At 38.1% G+C, this 24,119-nt stretch overlaps 2 protein-coding genes across 3 annotated transcripts; one reads left to right on the plus strand and one right to left on the minus strand.

Moving 5' to 3' along the window:
• Positions 1–2,552: 2,552 nt before the first annotated feature.
• LOC115768487 (galactosylgalactosylxylosylprotein 3-beta-glucuronosyltransferase P) lies at positions 2,553–23,491 on the minus strand. Of its 2 annotated transcripts, XM_030713073.1 has the most exons (8): positions 23,295–23,491; positions 22,449–22,718; positions 9,622–9,650; positions 8,977–9,462; positions 4,886–5,072; positions 4,666–4,823; positions 4,149–4,439; positions 2,553–4,083 (listed from the first exon to the last, which is right to left on the minus strand). In XM_030713073.1, the coding sequence occupies exons 4-8, from the start codon at positions 9,151–9,153 to the stop codon at positions 3,970–3,972; spliced, it is 927 nt and encodes a 308-aa protein (XP_030568933.1). In that variant the 5' UTR covers positions 9,154–9,462; positions 9,622–9,650; positions 22,449–22,718; positions 23,295–23,491; the 3' UTR covers positions 2,553–3,969. The 2 variants fall into 2 exon arrangements, with proteins under 2 accessions (XP_030568933.1, XP_030568940.1); XM_030713080.1 differs by lacking the exons at positions 8,977–9,462; positions 9,622–9,650; positions 22,449–22,718; positions 23,295–23,491 and adding an exon at positions 7,508–7,613.
• LOC115768941 (angiopoietin-related protein 7-like) lies at positions 17,079–17,537 on the plus strand. The gene has a single exon (XM_030713663.1). It carries the CDS (start codon positions 17,079–17,081, stop codon positions 17,535–17,537), a length of 459 nt encoding a protein of 152 aa, XP_030569523.1.
• Positions 23,492–24,119: the final 628 nt, after the last annotated feature.

Below are 24,119 nucleotides of genomic sequence, written 5' to 3' on the forward strand. Positions count from 1 at the left end.
CGCCTACCAGCTTTGACTGAAGTTATTACACCATCTGCACTGGGCCGCTTCGGGCCTTCGACTGAAGCCCAGCTGCAGTGGGCAGCCCTTTATATACTGCTGGCTGCACCTGCTGTTAGCTAACATGATCTGTTATTCATATTTAATGTAAACTTCCAACCCGATCATTCCTACCGGCCCGCCCACAAGCTTTGACTGAAGTCATTACACCATCTGCACTGGGCCGCTTCGCGCCTTCGACTGAAGCCCAGCTGCAGTGGGCAGCCCTTTATATACTGCTGGCTGCACCTGCTGTTAGCTAACATGATCTGTTATTCATATTTAATGTAAACTTCCAACCCGATCATTCCTACCGGCCCGCCTACCAGCTTTGACTGAAGTTATTACACCATCTGCACTGGGCCGCTTCGGGCCTTCGACTGAAGCCCAGCTGCAGTGGGCAGCCCTTTATATACTGCTGGCTGCACCTGCTGTTAGCTAACATGATCTGTTATTCACATTTAATGCTAACTTCATATCCAAGCATCCGTACCGGCCCGCCTACCAGCTTTGACTGAAGTTATTACACCATCTGCACTGGGCCGCTTCGCGCCTTGGACTGAAGCCCAGCTGCAGTGGGCAGCCCTTTATATACTGCTGGCTGCACCTGCTGTTAGCTAACATGATCTGTTATTCACATTTAATGCTAACTTCATATCCAAGCATCCGTACCGGCCCGCCTACCAGCTTTGACTGAAGTTATTACACCATCTGCACTGGGCCGCTTCGCGCCTTCGACTGAAGCCCAGCTGCAGTGGGCAGCCCTTTATATACTGCTGGCTGCACCTGCTGTTAGCTAACATGATCTGTTATTCATATTTAATGTAAACTTCCAACCCGATCATTCCTACCGGCCCGCCTACCAGCTTTGACTGAAGTTATTACACCATCTGCACTGGGCCGCTTCGGGCCTTCGACTGAAGCCCAGCTGCAGTGGAGAGCCCTTTATATACTGCTGGCTGCACCTACTGTTAGCTAACATGATCTGTTATTCACATTTAATGCTAACTTCATATCCTAGCATCCATACCGGCCCGCCTACCAGCTTTGATTGAAGTTATTACACCATCTGCACTGGGCCGCTTCGCGCCTTCGACTGAAGCCCAGCTGCAGTGGGCAGCCCTTTATATACTGCTGGCTGCACCTGCTGTTAGCTAACATTATCTGTTATTCATATTTAATGTAAACTTCCAACCCGATCATTCCTACCGGCCCGCCTACCAGCTTTGACTGAAGTTATTACACCATCTGCACTGGGCCGCTTCGGGCCTTCGACTGAAGCCCAGCTGCAGTGGAGAGCCCTTTATATACTGCTGGCTGCACCTGCTGTTAGCTAACATGATCTGTTATTCACATTTAATGCTAACTTCATATCCAAGCATCCGTACCGGCCCGCCTACCAGCTTCGACTGAAGTTATTACACCATCTGCACTGGGCCGCTTCGCGCCTTCGGCTGAAGCCCAGCTGCAGTGGGCAGCCCTTTATATACTGCTGGCTGCACCTGCTGTTAGCTAACATGATCTGTTATTCATATTTAATGTAAACTTCCAACCCGATCATTCCTACCGGCCCGCCTACCAGCTTTGACTGAAGTTATTACAACATCTGCACTGGGCCGCTTCGCGCCTTCGACTGAAGCCCAGTTGCAGTGGGCAGCCCTTTATATACTGCTGGCTGCACCTGCTGTTAGCTAACATGATCTGTTATTAATATTTAATGTAAACTTCCAATCCAACCATTTCTACAAGCCCGGCTCCCAGCTTTGACTGAAGTCATGATACAATGAGCAGCCCTTTTTATACCCTTAGCTTCACTGTTGTGGGCATCTATACGTGATCGGGTTTTGACATTTTTATGCTAGCACACACACACAAAAACACATTTTTACATTATCCGCACTGGGTCGCTTTGCGTCTTCAACATTAGTGATCGCGTTTCCCATTTCTAAGCCTACAAACACACACACAAGCACGCTATCACACAACATTTAACTGGCTCTAAGCTTCTGATAGTGAACCCTAAAGGCCGCCTGGTGAATTAAAATATAATATATATGTTTAATTTGTGTTTAAATATTTAAGAAATATTTTATTAAATCTTGTTACACAAAAATGATTGAAGTTCCTTGTTATCTATTTACCAGTTGTTATTTGTAACGATTTCTCTTTATTAAAAAGGTATTTTTGGTATTGTTGAATAAGAGAATAGTTTACTCGTTATTGTAGATTGGTTTCGTAACTATATTATGAGTGGAAATAGTCGAGAATATTTGTATAATATATGCTTTAAAGAATTTATAAGAATAATTTAGTTTCTTGCCATAACAATTCACGAAGATTTACCCTTGAGATTAGTTTATATATATTATTTAAAGATTTTGTAAGTTCCTAACTAAATTTTGCTTAATACTCATACTTAAATACTTAAGAAGTATTGTAATTGTATAAATTGTTGTTTTTCATTATTTTCATTATTTAATACCATTTTTGTTGTTGTTGTGAAGTTTTCAGTAATTTGAAATTTCTATTTATATTTAGTCGCATACTTTTTGGGTAGAATCTACAAAAATATCTTTAATTTGGAACTCGCATTCAAAGAAGCTTATTTCCCATAAAGTTACAATGTATAAAAATGTAGGTGTCGTAACAGATAGGAATATTCAATTAAGTATTTGTTGGTAATTATAATTTACTTTTATTTATGTTTATTAACTGCAAATATTTGTTGCCACTTTTTGTAATTGAATTCCATCAGCAAGTCGATTATCTGCTGTTCCCAAACTATTTGCAGCTTTTGCCGTTCAATTGTCATTACCCACGGTATCAGTTGACACGCGATTTGAGTCCCGCGGTCTCAGCTCATGTGACCAAATCATCGGCACTTCTTTATCTGGCACTGTAACTGTGTATGCCCGTCTGTCTAGCTGTCAGTTTGGGGTCTGGAGCAACGTATGTCAGCATGCATTATTGAAATGGTTACGGCCCACATTTTAGCTGCTGTTTGTTTGCTTTACGAATGGATTCTTCGTAGCTCTGTGCATAAATAATATATAGTAGCTCAATTTTAGCCACACAGCTTGTGCCCAATATGCTTAGTGGGCCTTGACCTGCTGCCACGATTATTTAAATTACTGACAATACGCGAAGTTAAAACAAAATTTAAGTTATTTTAAAGGGATATAAATAAACAAATCTTATCAACGGATGAAACTTTCATAAGCCGGCAATTTTGAGTAAAAAAATTGCAAATCATTTTTGTTAAATTTCAAAATTGGAACGCAAGGCACAGACAATGAAATAAAATTACAATGTATTTTAGGAACAGAAACCATAAGTGTATACTGCTTGGACGTGCCTTAACGAACTATCATGATTGGGAGTGCAAAAAACAGTTGAACTTATTAACTAAACCTTAAATGTAGGCTGCTGTCTTTCATAAAGTAATGCACTTAAATACTTTTCGCTTATCAAAAAATTTACCATCTTAAATTGATTCATGGCTTCAGCCATGAACGTGTATTGCGAATATATACAAAATAGATAGAGGATACTATAATATACAATACTAAAAGGTATATACTGTCTGTGCAGCGGAGTCTAGGCTATGTGGGTTCAAATCAAGCCTTGGCCATGATTTCAAATACCGTATAAACTTGTGCGCTTAGAGCCTAACTAAGTTAAATTTTTATATGTATATGTATGCGTCTATCTGTATGTGTTATTACATAAATAATTTACATAATTTAGTCTGTGCAAACTAATGATAGTCGTTATAAAGAGACGACTTAAACACAAGTTTGTACCTGTACAACTGGTCAAAGCCGTGGACACTTTGTGAGCTCACTCGCTGCATACACAATCGTATAGCAATCGTATTCGCATATACTTAACTAAGCCTAACTACACTTGGACAAGGTGGCGTCCCCCGTTCTACGGGCGCACCAGCAGCTTCTCTATAAACGCCAAATTCGTATTTCCATAGCGTGTCTGGTTGAACGGCAGAGCAGCCGGATTCTTTTTCGTCTGTGTGTGCCAGGTGAGTATCTGCGGACACAAGTATAATGGTTATTCAGTTGTCTGAGCATAACTTAAACTAAACTCGGGATTACCTCTCTGCACTCGTCGGCCAGCAGCTCAATCTCATTGTTCTGCAGCGGCGCCAGGCTGCGCAAGAACCCATCCTCCTCGTAGCCCGGCTTGAAGGGCATCTTCGCATGCGGACGCTCGTGCAAAAATTTGACGCTCACCGCAAAGCCAGCCATATCGACGGGATATTTGCGTCCCCCTATCCAGCCATCGTAATAGCCATCCAGTTTGCCCTCACGTATAATGGGACTGCTGACACCAGTTTTGGTCACTAGACCCACTGGCCACATGGACACCTTTTTGGTATAACGCATCTGAAACGATATTCAGATTAAGAAAATTGACATTTCAAAAACTTAGCTAACATTTAAAGCTGCAAGCATTCCCGTCGAAATTGAAAATCGTGTAGAAAGGCGCTATTTAACTAGCGCTTCTCTATGCGCTCTTCAATTATTTAAATAATGCTTACGCATGGATATTTTATTTTCGAGTCAAAGCTTTTAAGTGCATTTCATATGCTGCGACCTTTCAGTTACACACCTGTTCAAATATGTTAACATCGTAGGTGTTATCATCGTCGGCAAAATATAGAACCCCCTCGGTGGCATTGGCGCGCAGATAATCAAGTCCTCGATTCCGATTAGAGACACCGCGGGGCTTGGCACGCTTCGTCAGCTTGTACTGCTCGGGCATAGGGGCTGTACGGAAGGTTGTTAATAGCACACGAATGGAGGACAAGCATTTTAGGTACAATACTCACCGACCAGGTACTCATAGGGCACACCAATGCGATCCAGGGTGTGAGCGACCAGCGGGTTGGTCTTGTTGGCATCCTCGATAACCAGCCAGAGCAGGTTGAGCACATGCTTCAGGGTGTAACCGAGTCGTGTTAGCTCCGCCAACTGTTCAGGGCGTCGATAAGTGGGCGTGATGATGTACAATGGCGGCTAAGATGGGCAAGAGTTGAGGTATTAACTAATGCCATGAAGACCCTTCATGGTATTGTCTATTATAAGGAATACGTCTGTGTGTGTGTGATAGGGTGTGTGTGCATGTGCCAGGGTGTGTGTTTACATGCGTAACGCGGCATGAGCTCCCGTTTTATGAGCAATTATGCAAATTAATCCACAGGCAAGCAGTTAACTAGTTGAATAGTTGACTAGTTGACTAGTTGACCGGGTTTAGCTGCGTGTCGGTATTCAGTTGGGTTACTCGTTATACTATAAGCAGGCCACTCAAATGGCACACTCGCACACACACTTACACACACGCTGTGAATGATGCTGGTGTGGCAAATAAATATAGCCGCCGCGCACTTTGCAAATTGTCCATTGTTGACACACAAAAATGCATTCAAATTTATTTGCAAAACAAACACAGACATTCAAATAAATGGAAGGGCACTGAAGCAGAGAAATGTAATTCCAAAAAAAAAAAATATATATATATATATATTAAATAAAAAAAAATAATAATAATAATGGATAAGCATGAAAAGTAGTAGCATTTTAGCTGTCTGACCAAGTTTAGGTGCTTGTATCTTTGAACTATTTGGAACTAGTTCAATTATTGTCATTGGAACAAGTGGAATATACGTGGAAATGGGAAATTTGCGCTAAGCACAAAATACTTTTGTGCAATTGGTAAATCGAAATATACTAAATAAATATTAATTATGGTTAATACCAATATTGCTATTTAAACTAAGTATTAATATTATAATTATTATTTGTATTATTGTCATTAGTTAAAAAAAATATAGTCATAAATGATATTTATTATTAATATTTATAGAATTAATTCGTACAGCTACTTCTGGTGTAATTTGCTTTAATTTAATTAGCTCAGCTTGAATCCAATATATATAAATAAATATAAAATATAGTCGAACCAATGGAACCCGCCTTTGACATTGAGTGTAGGGCATTCGTAGACATTGCAACTACTAACTGAGAGAAACTCACAAATGCGCGAATCTTTTTCAATTGCCTTGCATTTACCATGCATTTTAGAATCTGGATCATCACGGTAAGACCTCCTACCCTCCCAGTCTGGCCAGCACGCCGTTTGGAACTGGAACACCCCCTTAGCATGGTGCCATTGAATGGCGGTAGATTCGGTTGCTTTCATTGTTGTGGTCGTGGTTTCGGTTTTTAGGTTTCAATGTGCAATGAGCAATTTTTAAATTAGACCCATGCAAATTTTGTATACAGAATCATTTTGTTTGCACATTATTTATAATTTGGAGTGCCATCTGATATATTGCAACTGATTAACCTAAAAAACCATGCACCAGTTTATAATGCAAACAACTGGATTGCAATTTCTGTGTGTAGCTTGGTTAAACAAATAAAGTAATTTTGTGCGCCAGACAAAGTTCCATTTCATAGCCATATTATGCACAAATTGCACATATTCAACGGCATAATACATGTTATTAACGAACACTCGGACTGTACAATCCAACTGTAACAAAATTTGTGTGCTCATCGGCTGATGACAATGCCAACGAGTTGGCTAATTAATTATGGCAAGGACATTTGCCGAGACACAAACACACACAACATCAATCAATCCGTTATTTGTCTGTGTAGTGTAATAGCTGCAGGTACATAATTGAGATTGAAATACGCCAGACATTTGCCACACCCTATGCTACAGTGTTGGTAAACTAAAGAATAAGGCACAAGAGCTTACATCATGCTGACTGACTGAATGACAGACTGATTGATGATGCATGCACAGCTCAAGCCGCCAATGTGGTTTGGAAATACTTGACCTTGAGTGTGAAAACTAGTGTGGAATGCTAATAGTTTGAATATATGTATACATGTATACACATTTCTTATATGTGATACAATCAACTTTGAAGATTTTAAACACTGCATGGATTCTAGAATTTCTAACCAGATGTTAACTTAAAAGTAATGGAAAACTGTAGCCCCCCATAAGCCCTTGGTGTAAATATGAAAAGCACTTGTGCTCCACAGGAGGGGCAACTTAAAAAAGCAATTAAGAAAATTGGAAAATGGTTAAAGTAAAGAAACAAACAGAGGCAAAAGCAATGAAGCAGACAGCTGTACGAAATTGGTAGCAAGTGCAAAAATTCCCATTAAAATTTACAATCACAATATATATCTAACTATGTTCCAACAGCTTACGACGGACTTAAAAGAAAATATGTGAGCAAACTAGATACTGACTAAATATATAGTATAGCTTAGTATAACTTTAACATGCAGAAGCACAAAAAGCAGATAAGTTAGTTGGCAATGCAATTATGATGAAAAAATGTGACTTAAAATTAGTTTATTATTTTGTTAGTACGTTTATTTTTGTTATAGGAGTATGTTGAAAAAAAACACAACAAAACAATATTTACGGGCTCGGAAACGGCAACAAATGTTGTACGAATTTTATGAACGGCCCCCATTGCTTTTACCATTGACTTGTGGGCGTGGCTGGGTTGGGTTGTTGTTTTCAGTTTTTGGGCTGTTGTTGTTGTTGCAGACACAGCAGCATTGGCAACTGTTGTTGTTGTTGTTGTTGTTGTTGTCGTTGTCGTGCTTGTTGTTGTTGTTGTTGTGGAGATGCTTTTGTTGTTGGCGTCGGATGCTGATGACAATGTCAGTGGCAATGAAACCGTCGAGTAGAAGGACGACCCAGAGGCAGAAACCGAGTTGAGGGCGGCGGAGGAGGAGGAGGAGGCGGAGGCGGAGGACGTGTCTGTGGCATTTGGCCCATGCACCTGCACCAGTCCCTGCCCCATTGTCGTATTAATGGAGTTGGAGGAGTTGCTCAACATAGGCGGCGCCCACAAATATGAAGCGATGTATGACGATGAAGACGATGATGATGATGATGATTTTTCTGGATGCTACATCATTTGTTAATGCATATTGATGTTTTCGGTCCAGTCAGGCATTTATGTTAAGAACAAGAACAAAAGACACAATGTAATATGAGACTTATGAATAGATGTTTATATATGTTATTAGGTATTCCTAAGGAACAAACTGGTGAATATAAAACTAGGTTTGAGAACAAATTTTTCTAAAACTTTTAAATTTATTGTCTAGATATAAATATAAATATATAATATTTAGTCCTAGCTCTGAATAGATGGTAAAGATTATGATTATGATTATTATATTCTGAGTTTTCTAGCTTATATAACCAATAGAATTTACAAAAATATTGCTATATATTTTGAACTCTGTCTAGTTTTGGCATTGTCGAAAGAAGCAAATAGAGAAGCGACTAACAACTGCATTTCATATATCAGGTTGGTTAAAGGTTGTACTGCAGTAAACTGCCTCGTGAGAAGCGATTGAAGAAGCGAATATCTGCTTAGAAGACAAATCTCCAGCTTCTACAGATTTGTTATTGTATTTTTGCAAGCTTTCATCTTTCATTTATTCTTGACTAATGCAATTTACAAGTCTGTTAACAATAATCTCAATTTGGAGACAGATTGAGCAGCTTTTCGTGTTGCACTTTGGGAAAACAAGTGATAAGCTGTTACATATCATCCTTTGGCATTGCTTATATTAATTCCTGGCAAAAGCTATTGATTTTTAATTAAATAGCAACTAGACAATAAATATCAACCTAAACATACGAGCATGCAACTAATTGTTTAATCTGCTTATCACTATAGATATACAATGAACTGATGTATTCAGAGTGCGTAAATCTAATTAAATGTTCACTCTACATATCGACGGTCATTGTCGGGGCTTATATTTAGTACTGGGTTGGTGCTGGTTCTTATCAGTAGCGTTATCAATAGCTATATGCATAACATTCTATTAATGGATGGCACTAATTCCATTCATTTGGGGCACTCACCTTGACGAGCTCGTTGGTGGCGAGGGGCTGTCGGGACATGTGATACTGGTAGAGCACCATATAGATGCAGGTCGTGGCTACGAATATGGTCAGGTACATTTTAATGGATTTTCCCAGCGCCATTTTGTTGCTGAGATTTTCATTCACTTTCGATTCTTTGGCCTGTGGCAGAAGCATTTGTTGATTTACCTACAGTTGTTCTTGTTGTTGTTGTGTTTAGGTTTTTGTGTTGTTTTGGTTTTGGTTTTGGTTTTTTTTTGCGTGTTGGTTTTGTAAATCTTCTTTGGTATTTTGATTTCATTCGTTTGGTTTTGCTTGCAACTTTTCAATATTAAATTTTTCTTTTGCTGATTTTAGTATTCTTGCTTTATTCTTGATTCGCTTTGCCAGCATTATTCTCTGTAGTTTTTGACACTTTTTTTCACGCTTATTCTGATTGTTTTACGCTGTCGGCGGCAGAATCAAGTGCCGGCTACGCAGTGTTATCTATAAAAATATCAAATTTATTATACATTTATATAAATAATATATAATATATTTGAAAAAAAATAAGTCATCTCTAAAGTCTTGTGGTTTTCAGAGAATATAAGAGCTTAGTTCTTTGCAAATATCTAAGAATTAATTATAAATAATTTTTGTACTCACATTTATTTATCTTTTGGCTCAACGAACACCTGTAAAAAATAGAGAACATTCAAAGAAATATCAAGCAATCGATCATAGAAAATTAAGATGAATACAATTTTTATATTTATAAAAAATGCATGACATTAATTAGCCAAAAAGCATTTCATCATTTTAAATGGGCAGCTGCAAGAGTGTAGATAATGCTATCGAACGCACAAAAATACAAAAAATATATATTTACAAAAAAAAAAAACAAAAATAATAATACAAATTGAAATGTTATCAATTAAACTTGAACGCAGGCAAAGGGCAACAGCAAAGGGCTTAAGAATCAATACATCAAACGACGCTAATTATGTTTGATGTACTGACAACTAATTGGGGGCCTGGCGGAGGAGGAGAACGAGTTACCTCAATGATAAAGAACTTGAAACGATAACAAACTACGTGTGCGACAAGTGCCAACGAGAGTCTCTCTAATTAACTGACAATAACTTACTAAGAGATGCAGAAAATTGAGAAGTCATCTGGCAGGCTGATTAGAAGTCGCTGGAGCATATTATATATTGATATCAATATTATTTTCAGCTTTGACACATTGTCGAACATTTGACTACATTATTATCATTTGCACTAACAGCTGCACATTTCTAACAACTTTGCGTGTGCGAAGGGAAGTGGGAAATAATAGTATGAAAGTTCGACTTGTGTCCAGCTTTAATACCCTGTAGACACAAAGTCAAAGAGGTAGCTTGAGCAAGAGAAAGTTGCGTTTGGCTGCTGACAATAAGTGTATTTAGAGTAAGTATGTCTATAGAATTGAATATTGCATAAATAAAGTTGTTTGTACTTAAAAATTGTGTTAAATGCTTTGGTTTTAATTAATTGAGATGAAATGAAAAAAAGCATATATACATATTTATATGTAGTTGGAATTTTTCTCGATAAAGCCAGCGTTTCGCGATTCCTCCCTCTTTTTTGTTATTTAATTTTTTTCTTTTTATGTACAAACTCTTTCAATTATAGGTGGGCGTGGCCACTGCTTGTTCGCATGCTTAAACATTTTTAAAAAAATCATTTTGCCAGTTGCCTGATATGAAAGTTCATTGGCCAAATTTTAAAATTGTTTTTGCTGCGCTTTGCATTCCGCGCTGGCCAAAGTTGGGCGCCGCCTTAGCATAGAGTGAAGTGAGCTGGTGCAAAGTTCTTATAGCGAAAACATTATGAAATTGCAAACATAAGGGGTATAGGAACTTAAGTTTGCAATTAAGGCGCGCTTGGGGCTCAGTCGTTAAGTTTAACGTTGTTTTTAGCTAGTTGAGCCGAGTATTCGGTAGGAAGTGCTTCGGATAAAGCACATTAACAGGAAATAGTGAATGGCAGACACACAAATCGTAGCCCATTTAAGCGCACATTTACTCTAACAGGGTATTTATTTAAATTTCAATCTAAATGCCATTCAATATCAGGCGTTTGTCAGCCCGCAAATATAACATATTGCAAATCCAATTTTGCCCTGCGGCAATCGCGAATGTTTTAATGAAAATGCGCTAAGGGATCTAGCGAAATGCGTCCGAATCGCAAAAGCTTTTCATTGAAAATTCATTTTGAAACATATCGAAACAACAAAACTAAAAACTAAGCAAAATGCTTTTGTAGAAACAATTTAGTGTCAGAACTTAACCCATTTACATGACAATTCCGACCGCCCTCTGCGCTGACAAAATTACAAAAGAATAATAAAGAAAACGCTGCACACACACACACACACACACACACACACACATGCGCAACAACAGAGAGCGACATAAACAACAACACAATGCAGATAGATATGAAAATGTGGGCGTGGCAGTGGGCAAAGAAAAATACCATGAGCGGGCGCCAAGTGGAGAGGTCAGCCAGGCAGAGTAGAGACAACAACAAAAAAAAACAAAAAGGAAAGAAAATATATGCTCAGCACGGCGAAGACTTAATACCCTTGTAGACATATCCCCGTTTGCAGATATGTGAGAATAGTGCAGCTCAAATATGCTTAGATTGTTGAAAATATCATTGAAAACAGAATGTTTTGGCATATAAGATACTACTATTCCACCGATCTTTTTTAATGGAGACTTATATAAAATAGTTTTCCGATGTTGATAAGATTACACATACGTACATGTAGGGTACATAGTTAAACCTATAAATGCCAAGCTTGGGTAATATAATTAGGTAAATAAACAAGTTTTCCATAAGAGTACCTCATTTTCGACCGATCGTTCCTATGCCAGCTATATGATATAGTGGTCCGATCCAGCTGATTCCGACATAAATATGTACTAAAAGTATCAAGACCGAGAGACAGACATGACTATATCAACTCTTCTGTTGATGCTGATCTAAAATATATATACTTTACAAAGTCAGAGATGCCTCCTTTTAAACGTTACACATTTCATGACAAAATTATAATACCCTCTACAAGGGCATACAAACTGAAACAACATAGAACTTTCGAGCCGGATGCCGCTTTAAAGTGGTCCTTGAATATGACATTATAATTTCTGTGTAGAAAAACACACAGAAATGGGTGAAGACATTAAACTTTCCAGCCTTTATACCAGCACAATTATTTTAAAGATACTCTATTCATGAAAACATTTAAGTTCTTTATATTAAACAGACTATTATATTCTTTTTGCATCATATTTGTTTTAGGATCTTATTTGCGTAAAATATTGTGCTGGCATTTATAAAAGCAAGCTATAGATTAATTTGAAAATGATTAACTTTAAAGTATATTATATTACATTTATAATCTATAGATTAACTACTTCTAAAGTATCTGCCTAAATAGCTGAAGCATTATATTGTAACGACTGTACACATTGTAGGATACAATGCTATCAAAGAAGTTTTTATAGGATACATTAATAATCAATTAATTAAGTTTATTAAATAGCACCGGGTAACTGTGCTCTACAGCCAGACACTCGGCTCCGTTGCTGCTGCCCGATTGCATTAAAAAACATATTCATATATTCATAATTTACTTATGCATCGTACAAAGACGAAATTCAAATTGAAATTGCGCTGCCAGACTAGATAATGCTCTTAAAATGTGCGATGTTCATTTCTGTTTGCGGCAAGGACAACTTGAATAGTCCTTTCAAATGCGTTTTCAGCTCTATTTCAATTTACTTCATTCATAATCCCGTCGCCAGGCGATGCTGCCAGCTCGTTAAATGGGCCCCACTGTGCTGAGCTGTGTGCAGCTCCCAGCTGGATGATTCCATCTGTGGGCGGCATCAACAATTGCGTCATATTTGTGGGGCACGTGCTTGCAAAGAAGCCAAGTGGAGGAGCAAAATGAAACCGGGCAAACTCTTCGCATGATTTGTGTTGGCCCCAAGCCCTGACCCATGCCCACATATCCACATATCCACAGCCATGCCGACATCTCTCTCTCTCTCTCTCTCTCTCTCTCTCTCTCTCTCTCTCTCTCTCTCTCTCTCTCTCTCTCTCTCTCTTACTCTTGGCGCAAAACTTATTGCATTTGTCCAAAATGTAAACGAAATTGGCAGCGACGCCTCCATTTGCGATGGCTGTAAGCTCGCTGGCAAAATCATATTTCAAATTTAATGGATTAGCGAGAACTGAGAATTCCTTGCCCGGAATATCCTTATGCCCCAATGAGTTATAGTGTATCAAGCGCTTTCATATATCAACTAATATAACAGCTCCAGCACGTGCCCGACCTATTTTATGCTCAAATAGTAAACGAAATGAAATGGAACCTTTAAATATAATGAAAGTATCGTCTTTATAGATATGCAATTAATAAGGCTATTCAAATGCAATCCATAATCATTTTAATGTTTACTTTAGTAATTGGCTTATTAGGTTAAGTGTGTGCTATTATCTTATTGGTTTTCCTGCTTAAACATATTTCGGGCCATATTTATTTTATATTTTGTGCTAAGCAAGTTTCACTTAGGCCCAGCGCGAACTGATTTATATGATTCACTCTTTATACTCGCTACACAAAATATATTTAAGCTTTTTATCAAAAATTTTCCGTTCATGATATATGTATATGTGAAGCTATCAAATAATTTTCGTTCTGATTATTGGTCTAACATTTATAATATCTGGCCCATTCAAAGTTACTTAGTAGTAAAATGTTCAAATCAAACTGATCAAATCAAATTGGTCGAGCGAAAGAGCAAAAGGCTTATCGCTGGCCATTCTCAAATAGCCTTACAGTGGGAGCACCAGCTAATTTTGACTAAAAAAAAAATGATAACTAGTGAATATTAATTTATTAACTGGATAATTTTGATGATATACCTTTTTATTAAAGTAATATTCAAACTTAATCTGATTTTAATTAAAAACTTGAAAATCGAAAATTGGTTTTCTTGATATTTTCGACATAAATAAAAGTAAAAGTACTTTTGTGCTGTCAAAAAAAAAATATACTTGATCTGTATATACTATATAGGAAGCTAGATTTCCTTATAACATAAAAGATATGCTCAAATAGCGGGATATTGAAATCGATTTTTATCGATAAAAATTATCGAAAAAAAGCCTGTGTCCCAGAAGATACCAAATGCCAGCTCTTATAGGTTTTAGATGGACGAGCTTACGGCCAGGCCAGATCATGACCGAGTATATATTTATTCCGAGTAAAAATATATTCAGCTTAAACATATTAGGCTTATGAGGCTTACTTTACCTCAAGTTGTTGCACATATAGCCCATTATGCTGAACTTGAAAGCATTTTGTGAATTTGTTAGCAGAACAAAAGGCGACAAAAAAAAAGCCGTCATCAATCGAAGGCACGCACAGGCCCGATAGCCAGAAATGTTGTCTTTTTTTTTGGGGGGAACCAGCCAATGGGGCAACTGTTGCGCCCCCATAATTTGTCTGGGTGTGGCCCAAGTCAAACAGAGACGCAAACTTAAGGCCGGAACAGTTTATGGAAGTTGAAGAAAAAAAAAGGTGTGAATGGTTTTTAAAGGAACATTGAAATATTGAAGATAACACAGTCAGCCAAGCATCAAAAAAATTAATAGTGCCCCATTTTGGGCAATTTATTGAATCTGAATATACTATATAAGAACCTTCATATCATGTTTGAGGTATCTAAAACTGATAACTTTCGAGCTATGCTTATAAACGCATTTCTTTTTTATCATTTATTATTGTGGCATGGCTTCCATTCGAGTCATATTGTTGGTATTTTAAGGGATCGGAAACCCGGAAGGGCAAGCAAAAGTTTTATTTTATAACCGATTAACAATTTAGGGATTTCGTCGCCTTCACTAATGCGTGTATAGCACGTTATCCAACACTGATTTTTATAGAGACAATCAACTATCTGTCCATTTATTTATTCAGTTCGTTAACAAAAAGTTAGGCAAAGTTTCACGTTTAAGGGCTACAATCTGATATTAATAAATAAAGTTGGACTTTTAAGGAAAGTCATTAAATGAAATTGAATACTGAGTGGAATGAGCAAAAGAATTATCTGTTGATTATTATACCCTAAACCTATTGGTGAAGAGGGTATGATGGTTTTTGTGGCAATGTATGTAACAGGCCGAAAGAATCGTCGACTTTTCCATCAGGTAAATTTCAAATTTTGAAAGGAGAGCCTAGTGCTCGCGCATTACAAGTTTGTTATCGATCATCGATAACTTGCCCTGTTTCCAAGTAATCGATTATTTTCGTTATCGAAATCCTGTTTCTAGCGTATCTGTCTTAGGTTTCGTTGCAAGTGCTACAAAGGAAAAGGGAAGTGTATTTTTTTCTTTCAAATTTGTTTTTAATAATGCTAGTATATCCCTTCACCCACTAAATGGGCTACAATAAGAGGGAAGACTGCATTCTGTGCTTGTAGAATAGGCTTCAGGGTAATACCCAATTAGAGACTATCGTCTAGAGCACGCCTAATTGTTTAAAGTTAAGAACTCATTAAAATAAAACACAAAGTAGTAATGAGACGAATAACAAGGCGACTTTTGCCAATATGTGATAAAAATGTTATATATTATTATTTACATAAGTAGGCCTCCTACTATATAGAGATATAAGTATAGAGACTTGTGCGCTTAACCCATTAGCATTTGTTTTCTATAGGACGGTTGCGGTTGGGTTTAGTTTCCATGCATGTGTAAAGTATTGTTCTTTCTGATAACAATAAATTTATCATGTGTTAAGGCTTCGTTTGACTTCCATTTGTGTTGTTGTTCTTTTTTTTTTTTGTTTTGTTATTGCTGTTGTTGGTTGTGCTGTCGTGCGCCGCAGAGTCTTGCTGTTTGTATTCTATTCATGTTCTGCATGAACAGCATAAATAGCGTTTTATATATATATATATACTATATATTGTAGATATACGAGTGTGTGCATGTATATTAGAGCGGAAGTTTCGATCTGCATGTGGTTATACTCGTACACTATGTACATCATATCGCAACCGACTCATATTGTAGCAAGTTTGAAATACAAGTGTAGAACACTATGTCAAGTGCCGCAAGAGAGTGAAATTGAAAACTAGTAAAGATTATTTGATGGGGCTTTTGTAGTCTGAAACCTAAGCCTTCAATTCGGTCATAGGGTTCCCAACAAATTATTACATAAGGCGCATAATAAATGTTTTATTTGATGATTCATCGTTTCTATATTCTTGTCGCTTTTGCAATATTGCAAAAGTCACAACAAATCATAGTTATTTAAAAAGCAATGTATATTTAAGGAACTAACTTCTTTTCTAGAACAAACTGGAGCCTAAATATAGATTCCATTTCAATTCATTGAGATAATATTGTTTTGTACAACAGGCATGTGCCTGCGAAATAATAATATAACATTCAGCAACTCCTAGAGTAAAATTTTTGCTTTTGCTTTCAGGCCTCTAAATGTAAGGTAAAATGTCCTTGTGCAAATGTACGTATGTTACATGAAAATGGTAAACCCTCTCATCTATAAAGTATATATATGTTTTTGATAAGCTTCGAAGAAGAAGGGTCGATCTAGTCATGCTCGTCTGTATGAAAAAAATAATATAAAATTAAAAACAAATACTTTTTTGTAATCTCAAAGCAGTTCAATGGAGCGCACTTAAAAGCTGATCTATGACTTGAGGTCATTTTAGTTCCCGACCAACTTACTTATTGAAAGACCGAGCTTCGAAGAGATTTCCATATTTCAGTCTACTTTTGTGCGTGCTGAGCCCAGTTGAGTTTGGCATATGAGATATATCAGAGTGCAAACAAAATGAAATTGACTGTGTTTCTGTATATGTTATATATAAGCCTCATGCTGGTCCTAGATAAGGCACAGGATAACGAAACTTAAATTAGAACTGCAGAAAATAAATCCTATTTTTTTATTAGTCTTGTACGGCAACCAGAATAGCAGAGGAGGATGCGGAGAGCACACCTACAAAGCAGTTAGACCTTTATTAAAGTACATACATCAGATGAAGGAGGAAATTGAAAACAACAACAATTTAGTTGAAAGCAAAGACAGAGAAATCAAGCAACTGCAGGAAGAACTGGCCCAACAAATTGAATTCTACAAAGAGACTATTAAAGAGCTAACTCAGAACGTCTTGTCGATAAAAGAGGAAATGGGTAAACTCGATTCCAGTCCCTTAAAAGTCCATGAGGAGCAGCTGGAGAAACAAAAGAAGCTAATTGATCAAAAGGACCAACAAATATCCGAAATCAAAAACGAAATCAACATTTGTGACAAGAAACTAAAAGGCGAAGAGAAGCCCGATTACAGTGATCCCTTTGGAGATGATCCGGTTATTCATAAGATTAAGCCGGATCAAGAAGATTCGTTCGATGTACTTTGTGATAGTGCGACAGCAGTTCCTGGCTGGACGGTTATCCAACAGAAAATCAATAATATGATGAATTTCTATAGGGATTGAACTTTTCTTATCACTGGAGAAGATTCATCGCATGACGAGCGCCCAGCCCCATGAGCTCTGATGTGGGCAAGGCGACTGGCGTGAGTTGGAATCCTTGTTACTTATCGGAACACGTCAAAATGCTTATACGGCCACAAAACTATGCAACATGAAATAAAATAAACAAGTATATACAGATTGTGTGTGATGAGATAATCGTTTTTTTTTTGTTGGCAAATCCGAGTTTTCCATTTCCTTTGGCAAATGGAGCTGCTTTCCCCTACCCTCGCGCATTCGACAAGAGTCGAAAAGTGAAAAATTGTTCAAATTGGCAATTGAATAAGAAAAGTAGAAACAAAACAGAGACGAAGACAGAAACAGAGAAACAGAGAACAATCAGAGACAACATTGTGAGAAATTGCAATGCAGGCTAAATTCGCCCAAAGTCTCTAGCTCAAGTCGCCTAGAACTTTGGGTCAGGCACCGAAACATGGGCAAAACCGAGACAGAGACAGAGACCCACTTGTCAAGCGGCCAAGAGAAGCAAGTGGCAACTGCATTCGAGCAGATGAGTACTTGAGTTCGGGGGGAGGGCGGCTGCCACTGGCCGCCGATGACACAAGGAGGAGTCAAGTGTTTCAGCAGCATGCGAAAGTTGCAAGCAAAACAAAGACACAGAAAATTGAAAAACCTGCAATCAGCCCCCTCCGAAGCACACATTGAAAAAAGTTAAACAGCACGGAATCGGAGAGCCGAAGATTAAATACCTTGCGCAGAAGTTTATTATATGGTATCTAAACTAGGACTGTTTCTTTTTCCAATATTTGAAACATACTCTTTTCGTGTACTATGCAAACTAGTTTGTATCACGTTTTCTCCAGCGAACTTTCTCTGCCCCTAATAACATTTTCAGGAAGCCTTCGGGAACTCACACACAATTCCCAGCTATTAGTAGGTAACCATTCCTATTAGTAGGTTCTCTCACCAGCTTTGTGATTTCCCCATTCTTTACTTTCTTCATAACTAAGTGCAGCGCATGTTTTCAAATTCATTACAATATTTCAAGTCCTTTTCATCCATTTGGAGCGAGAAAATGTTGTTGGACAAACACAAATATGATGATGCATAGTAGAACTCATTTTATGACAGATTGTAAGGACTCGTAATGACTGTCAAGTATTGGATTTTGTATAAGATATCTTGAAAACAAATATATTTTCTTAACATTAACTCAGTTTTCGATAGGGTTTTTCCATGAAAATAGCTAAATGATATTGCAGACAAATCCGAATCTATGAAAAGTTTTACCATATCGACTCAGCATACATATATGGTTTATGGGCTAGTCTGTTGAGCTCTCGGGAAGGGTATAAAAGGCTCTAAGAGTGCCCGACTTTTGCCACAAATCATGTAGTAGTTAGATACCCTGTGCGCGCTTGTAACTTGAATTCAATTTAGATTTACTTTGTGAAAAAATTGCCATGGTCCGGCCGTGTTTTAGCTTGAACCTACTCCTTGGGCCCACTCCTTGGCGCCGGCCCGACAGGCACGCAGTTGTCGCCTTCGCTTTGCAAATGGCATTTTAAAAATTTAATTGCCAATGCTGGCAGCAAGGCCAAGCGGCAGTAGGAGCTGGGACGCAGTTGCTCAACCGCTTGTGTGTCTGTCCAGGGCAAGTTGCAAGTCAGCTCCGGGGTTTTCTGTGTCATGTTTGTCAAATTGAGTAAAGTCCTTTTCCTGCTCGTTGTTGATATTCATGTCCTGTGCCAGTCCCAGTCCCCGTCCCCGTCCCCGTCCCCGTCCCCGTCCCCGTCCCCATCTCCATCTCCGTCTCCGTCCCAGTCATAGTCGTAGCTGCCTCGGGCTGCAACGCTTGGAATGGGCCGGCAAGTCCATCAAATGACTTGCGTGTTCAAGAAGCGACCCCGGAACCGCCCAACCGGAAAATTCTTAGTAGAAAAACAATTTTTCTCCAGCGACATACTAAATGTAATAATGTTCTAAATCGAATCTTGGAATTCCGGCAAAAGCTGCCAGCATCAACGAAATCTTAGAAAAAAAACCCAGAGTTTCTTCATGTCATCGAGGAAAATATATTTATAGTCCATATATGTTATTTAAAACGTGTTGACAGCTAGGCTAAACTCTCAAAATAAGAGCTAAATTCAACGAATAATTCGCTATGTAACATATAACAAAAGACTTTAGAAGACATTGCAAAAGCTCGAGCTCAAGCTCGTATTTTGAATCATAATAAGAATTATAAATACATTTGTTATGAAGGCTTTAAGCCCTTAAAATGCAAAAGCACATTAATTTGTTTTCCGTTTGGAAAAAGAAATCAACTGAACTCGGGAAGGTGAAGTAGCGTTAAAATTAGGCATGCAAATCGGGTCTTAACCGAACCGTTTTAGAAAAAAAGCCCACAAATTGCTTTAGTTCAAAACAAACAACTTTTTAGATTAAATGTAATAAATATTTGAAGATTTAGAATGAAATTTAGCCCGCATTTAGTATTAATTAGTATTATTAGAACATTTTAATTATTTGATTTAAATTTCGAAAACTAAATTAAATTAAGTAAAGCCTGGCAGTTGGTTCTAGTCATGAAATGGATAAATACATCAACTTTCTGAAAAGTTCTCTTTAAACAATCTTCAGTAGATTTTAAGTTAGAGTTTTCAAAGTTTACAACAATTATTATAGGCGAATCAGAACAGGATAAACACAAAGGACTTCAGGGCGTCAGGTATGCCTTTTATGCCAACAACAATAATATGCAAATGTCTGTTGGGAATGGAGCAGAAGGGGGGTTGGGTTCTTGGCCTGTTGACGTGCTTCCCCCCTCCCGTCAGAGCACGTGCGTGCAAAATCTACGCGCACAAAATTTATTAACAAAGGCCCCCCGAGGTGCGGTTGAGTGTAGGGGGCAGAGAGGGGCGGTCCTCGCACCTATTGGGCGTTATATAGACAACATGCTGAAGGCCTCGAGCCCTCGGGACAGACGCAGTGCGGCCTGCTCCGGTTAATGGAATCCTGTGTATGTGTGTGTGTGTGTGGGCCCCGAGGAGTCGTGTAATTTGTGTCACGTTTTAATTTTTCACGCCGCAAAGGACGCTCCGGAGAATATGGCAACTAACACATATGCATTTATACATATGCGTGCTCCTGTTTATGCAGGACCTCCGCTCGCTGTGATTATGACAATTAAGATTGTGCACAGCCCATGTTTAGTTACTGTGTTTTTTTTTCTTTTGACATTTTCCAAACTCAAAAGGGTTTATTGTTAAGCTGTATTTAAATACTTGTTTCGTGTTGCCGTGCAATTATTTTTGTACTTTTCACTAGACTTTCGAGAAGCGTTTATGTTATTCTCTGAGCTGGGAGCAGGGCAGCTCTCCAAGGGATTGGGAGCTGCTGAAAAACCTTTTTGAAGATAATTATGGCTGCTGAAGAACACAATTTTAGCGCAAAGGAATTTCGAAAGACATGTAAGCTACATATTATAAGAACTTATTCACATTTTACAAAAAAGTATGCTAGCTTCTTAAGAAATTTCAACTAAGCTGCTTAAATATTGTCAATAAACCATTAAGTATATATATTCTTGAACAGGACATGTCCGCCTGTCCTTGAAAATCAGCTGAAACATTATCACGCAACTCTTACTTATACATATATGTATTATAGCTAGGCATTCGTCCTGGCATCGAGTATATATGTATGTAACTTATTTAAGGCAAGCGTCACAAACAGATCGCAATGTTTTTTGTTTTTTTTTTAGAAAGACCAGCTAAAAAGCAGTTTGTCTTGTTGTTGGCCACAAAAGATGACAAAATATGTCAGGGCAGCGTTTTAGCCCATTTGAAATGCCTTTCACCGAGGACATCCGCAGTCCAAATTCTGTCAACTGGCTGCTGAAAGTCCTTAAGAGCAAAAACCACAGCATAAACTCAACAGACAAAAGAGACCGCAGGCAACTTTGGCTCTGCTCTCTCTCTCTCTCTCTCTCTCTCTCTCTCTCTCTCTCTCTCTCTCTCTCTTTTTCTCTCCATCTTCTTCTTTTCGTCGATTGAGAACAGCTCAAAAGACATTTGGAAGAGGTAGAAATATATTGTAACTACAAATTGTTTCTTTTACTTAGTTAAGTTAAAGGTGGAATACTTAAAATAAATCATATATGATTGTTAAATATTGATGGCTCTTGATTAACTTTTGTGCAAAATGATTATTCCTATTATATTATATACACAGAGAGAAAAACGGCAGCCTAATGACAAGACTTTTCGCACTTGATCCCGTACCAAAAAAAAATTCGTAACATTTTGAGCTCGAATCGAGCTAAAAATATACACTTTAAGAAACTTTTAGAATAATTGGGTTAAACGAAATTTTTAATGAATATGGACTAGGGATATTATTGATTTGTATTTATTTTTTTAAATATTTCTTTTTATTTTTACTATAGTTTATATATGTTATATATATCAGGCATAACACGTGTCTGGAGGATTAATCCTTAATGACTATTAAGGACTGATTATTCAAAAATTTATTATTAACAAAAAATAAAAATATAAACGTTTTCTTCTACATTTAAATCATCGAAATTTGTAACAGTGTCATTTTAAATTTAGAGACAAACCCAAATAGATTTGTCATTAATCTTTGAGTTGGGCATATGCAGTGCGCTGCAGTTTTATAATTAGCTTCTCTTAAATCCCTCTCGCTCCCCTTCCCCTTCCCTGCACCCCGCCAACCCCTCCACTTAACAGTTCATTTTTCTACGACCTGCCACCCAATTAGCAGCTGCTTAGCTAATTTCAAGGCGAACGCCAACTGTAAAACAACACACAGCACTAACAGAGCAGATACAACACACACACACACACGCAGAGAGACACTCACACACTCACACGCATGAGCACTCACCTCCAGCATTGGATGGCTCCCAGTTTGTTGGGCGAAACACGAACGTATCGCACGGCAGCGGCGACACTTTGGACGCCTCCCGCCTGTTCCATGCTCATTAGGCTCCAACCCGGAGGCAACTTTCAATTTTATTTCGGCGGATCATTTGCCGGCTGACAAAGGGGAGTTGGCGTTGCAGATGCGGATGCTGATGCGGATGAAGTTGTTGTTTTTACTTTGTTTCTTTTTTTTTGTTAACGGTTCGATTTGGACGAGCTTTCGTGTCGTTTGCTACACAAAAAGGAAATACAAATAACATAAGCTGCGGCTCGTGATGTTCTTGTTGTTGTTGTTTTTGTTTCTGCTGTTGCCAGAGCAACTCCAGGGCGCAAATAAACTTGCGAAAGAAAATATAACTAAAAGTCAGGTGTGAGCGCAACGCGCGACCCTTCTGCTCCACCTCTTTACCTAACAAAGTGCGCGCACACACATAGCCCAAAAGTGTAAATAGAATAGTAAAAAGTGTAGGGAAATGAAACAGGAAAAAGTGGCAACACCAACAACAGCAGCAACAATAACAACAACAACAACGGCAACAGCAGCAGCACACACGCACGCGGAATAGGAAGAAGGAAAATCGAATGAGCCGCTGGGCGAGCGGGCGTGCGAGATGGATAGAACAGAACTAGAGAGAGTAGGAAAGAGAGAGAGAGAGAGAGAGAGAGCGCACAAGAGCCTGTGGCCGAGCGGCAGTGTCTGTGCTGGGCAATAACAAAACTTTTGCCTTGCCCTTTTGCTGTTTTGTTTGTTTCACTTTTCACAGGATGCGGCATTTTGAATACTTATTCGATTTATGCACACACATACATATGTATTTCAATTTCTCCAATTGCGACACACGGAAACACACACCGTTAGATTGAAAGGAGTTGTTGTTAAAAACTTTGGCTACTTTTTTATGGGCAACACTCCAAACGCACTTTGCGTTGTCCAGGCGCGCCAACAGCTAGGCTAGAACTAACTGTAGATATGATGCGACGGCAACGAAACGCTCCCGTAAACGTCCGCACGTACTGTTATTCCGATTGCGACTGAAAGCAAGCAAAACGAAACGGAAACAAGAAACCGCTGCACGACAGCAGTTGATACCCATTTACACTGCGCGTCAGAAATTTATGTTTACATGAATTATTTTCGTCTTTTATATTTTATAAGCAGCTGCGGCCAATACATACAAGCTGAACAACAAATTTAAAATTTTATAGCCCGGTTACTATTTAACACAGAGCACAAAATGCAAGCTGAAATTACGGTTTAATGGTATGCGAGTCGACGTATGTATGTAGGTGTATACTTTAAAAGGCTTGCAGCAGCTGTGCTTACATTAACAGAGTGTTACAAGCAGTGCACTGCTTTATGTTACCAATCAATGTTAATTTACAGTGCGCGCGATTTGAAATCATACAAATGTAAAATATAGGAAACATTAATAAAAAACTACAAAAATAAATATAAATCGACAATAAGCATTGTAACACCAGTGAAAGATCTCCTAAAATATAACTGACTATAATTGATTTAAAAGGGGATACAGACATCATAGACACGTACACACCTGAACATAAATAATTATTACAAAATTGCTTTTATTTGTATGTATTATTTTTTTGTTTTTTTTTTTTTTTTTATTTA

This window comes from Drosophila novamexicana, unplaced genomic scaffold (genome assembly GCF_003285875.2).
Source record: "Drosophila novamexicana strain 15010-1031.04,08,12 unplaced genomic scaffold, DnovRS2.1 tig00000009-arrow-pilon, whole genome shotgun sequence".
Lineage (NCBI taxonomy): Eukaryota > Metazoa > Arthropoda > Insecta > Diptera > Drosophilidae > Drosophila > Drosophila novamexicana.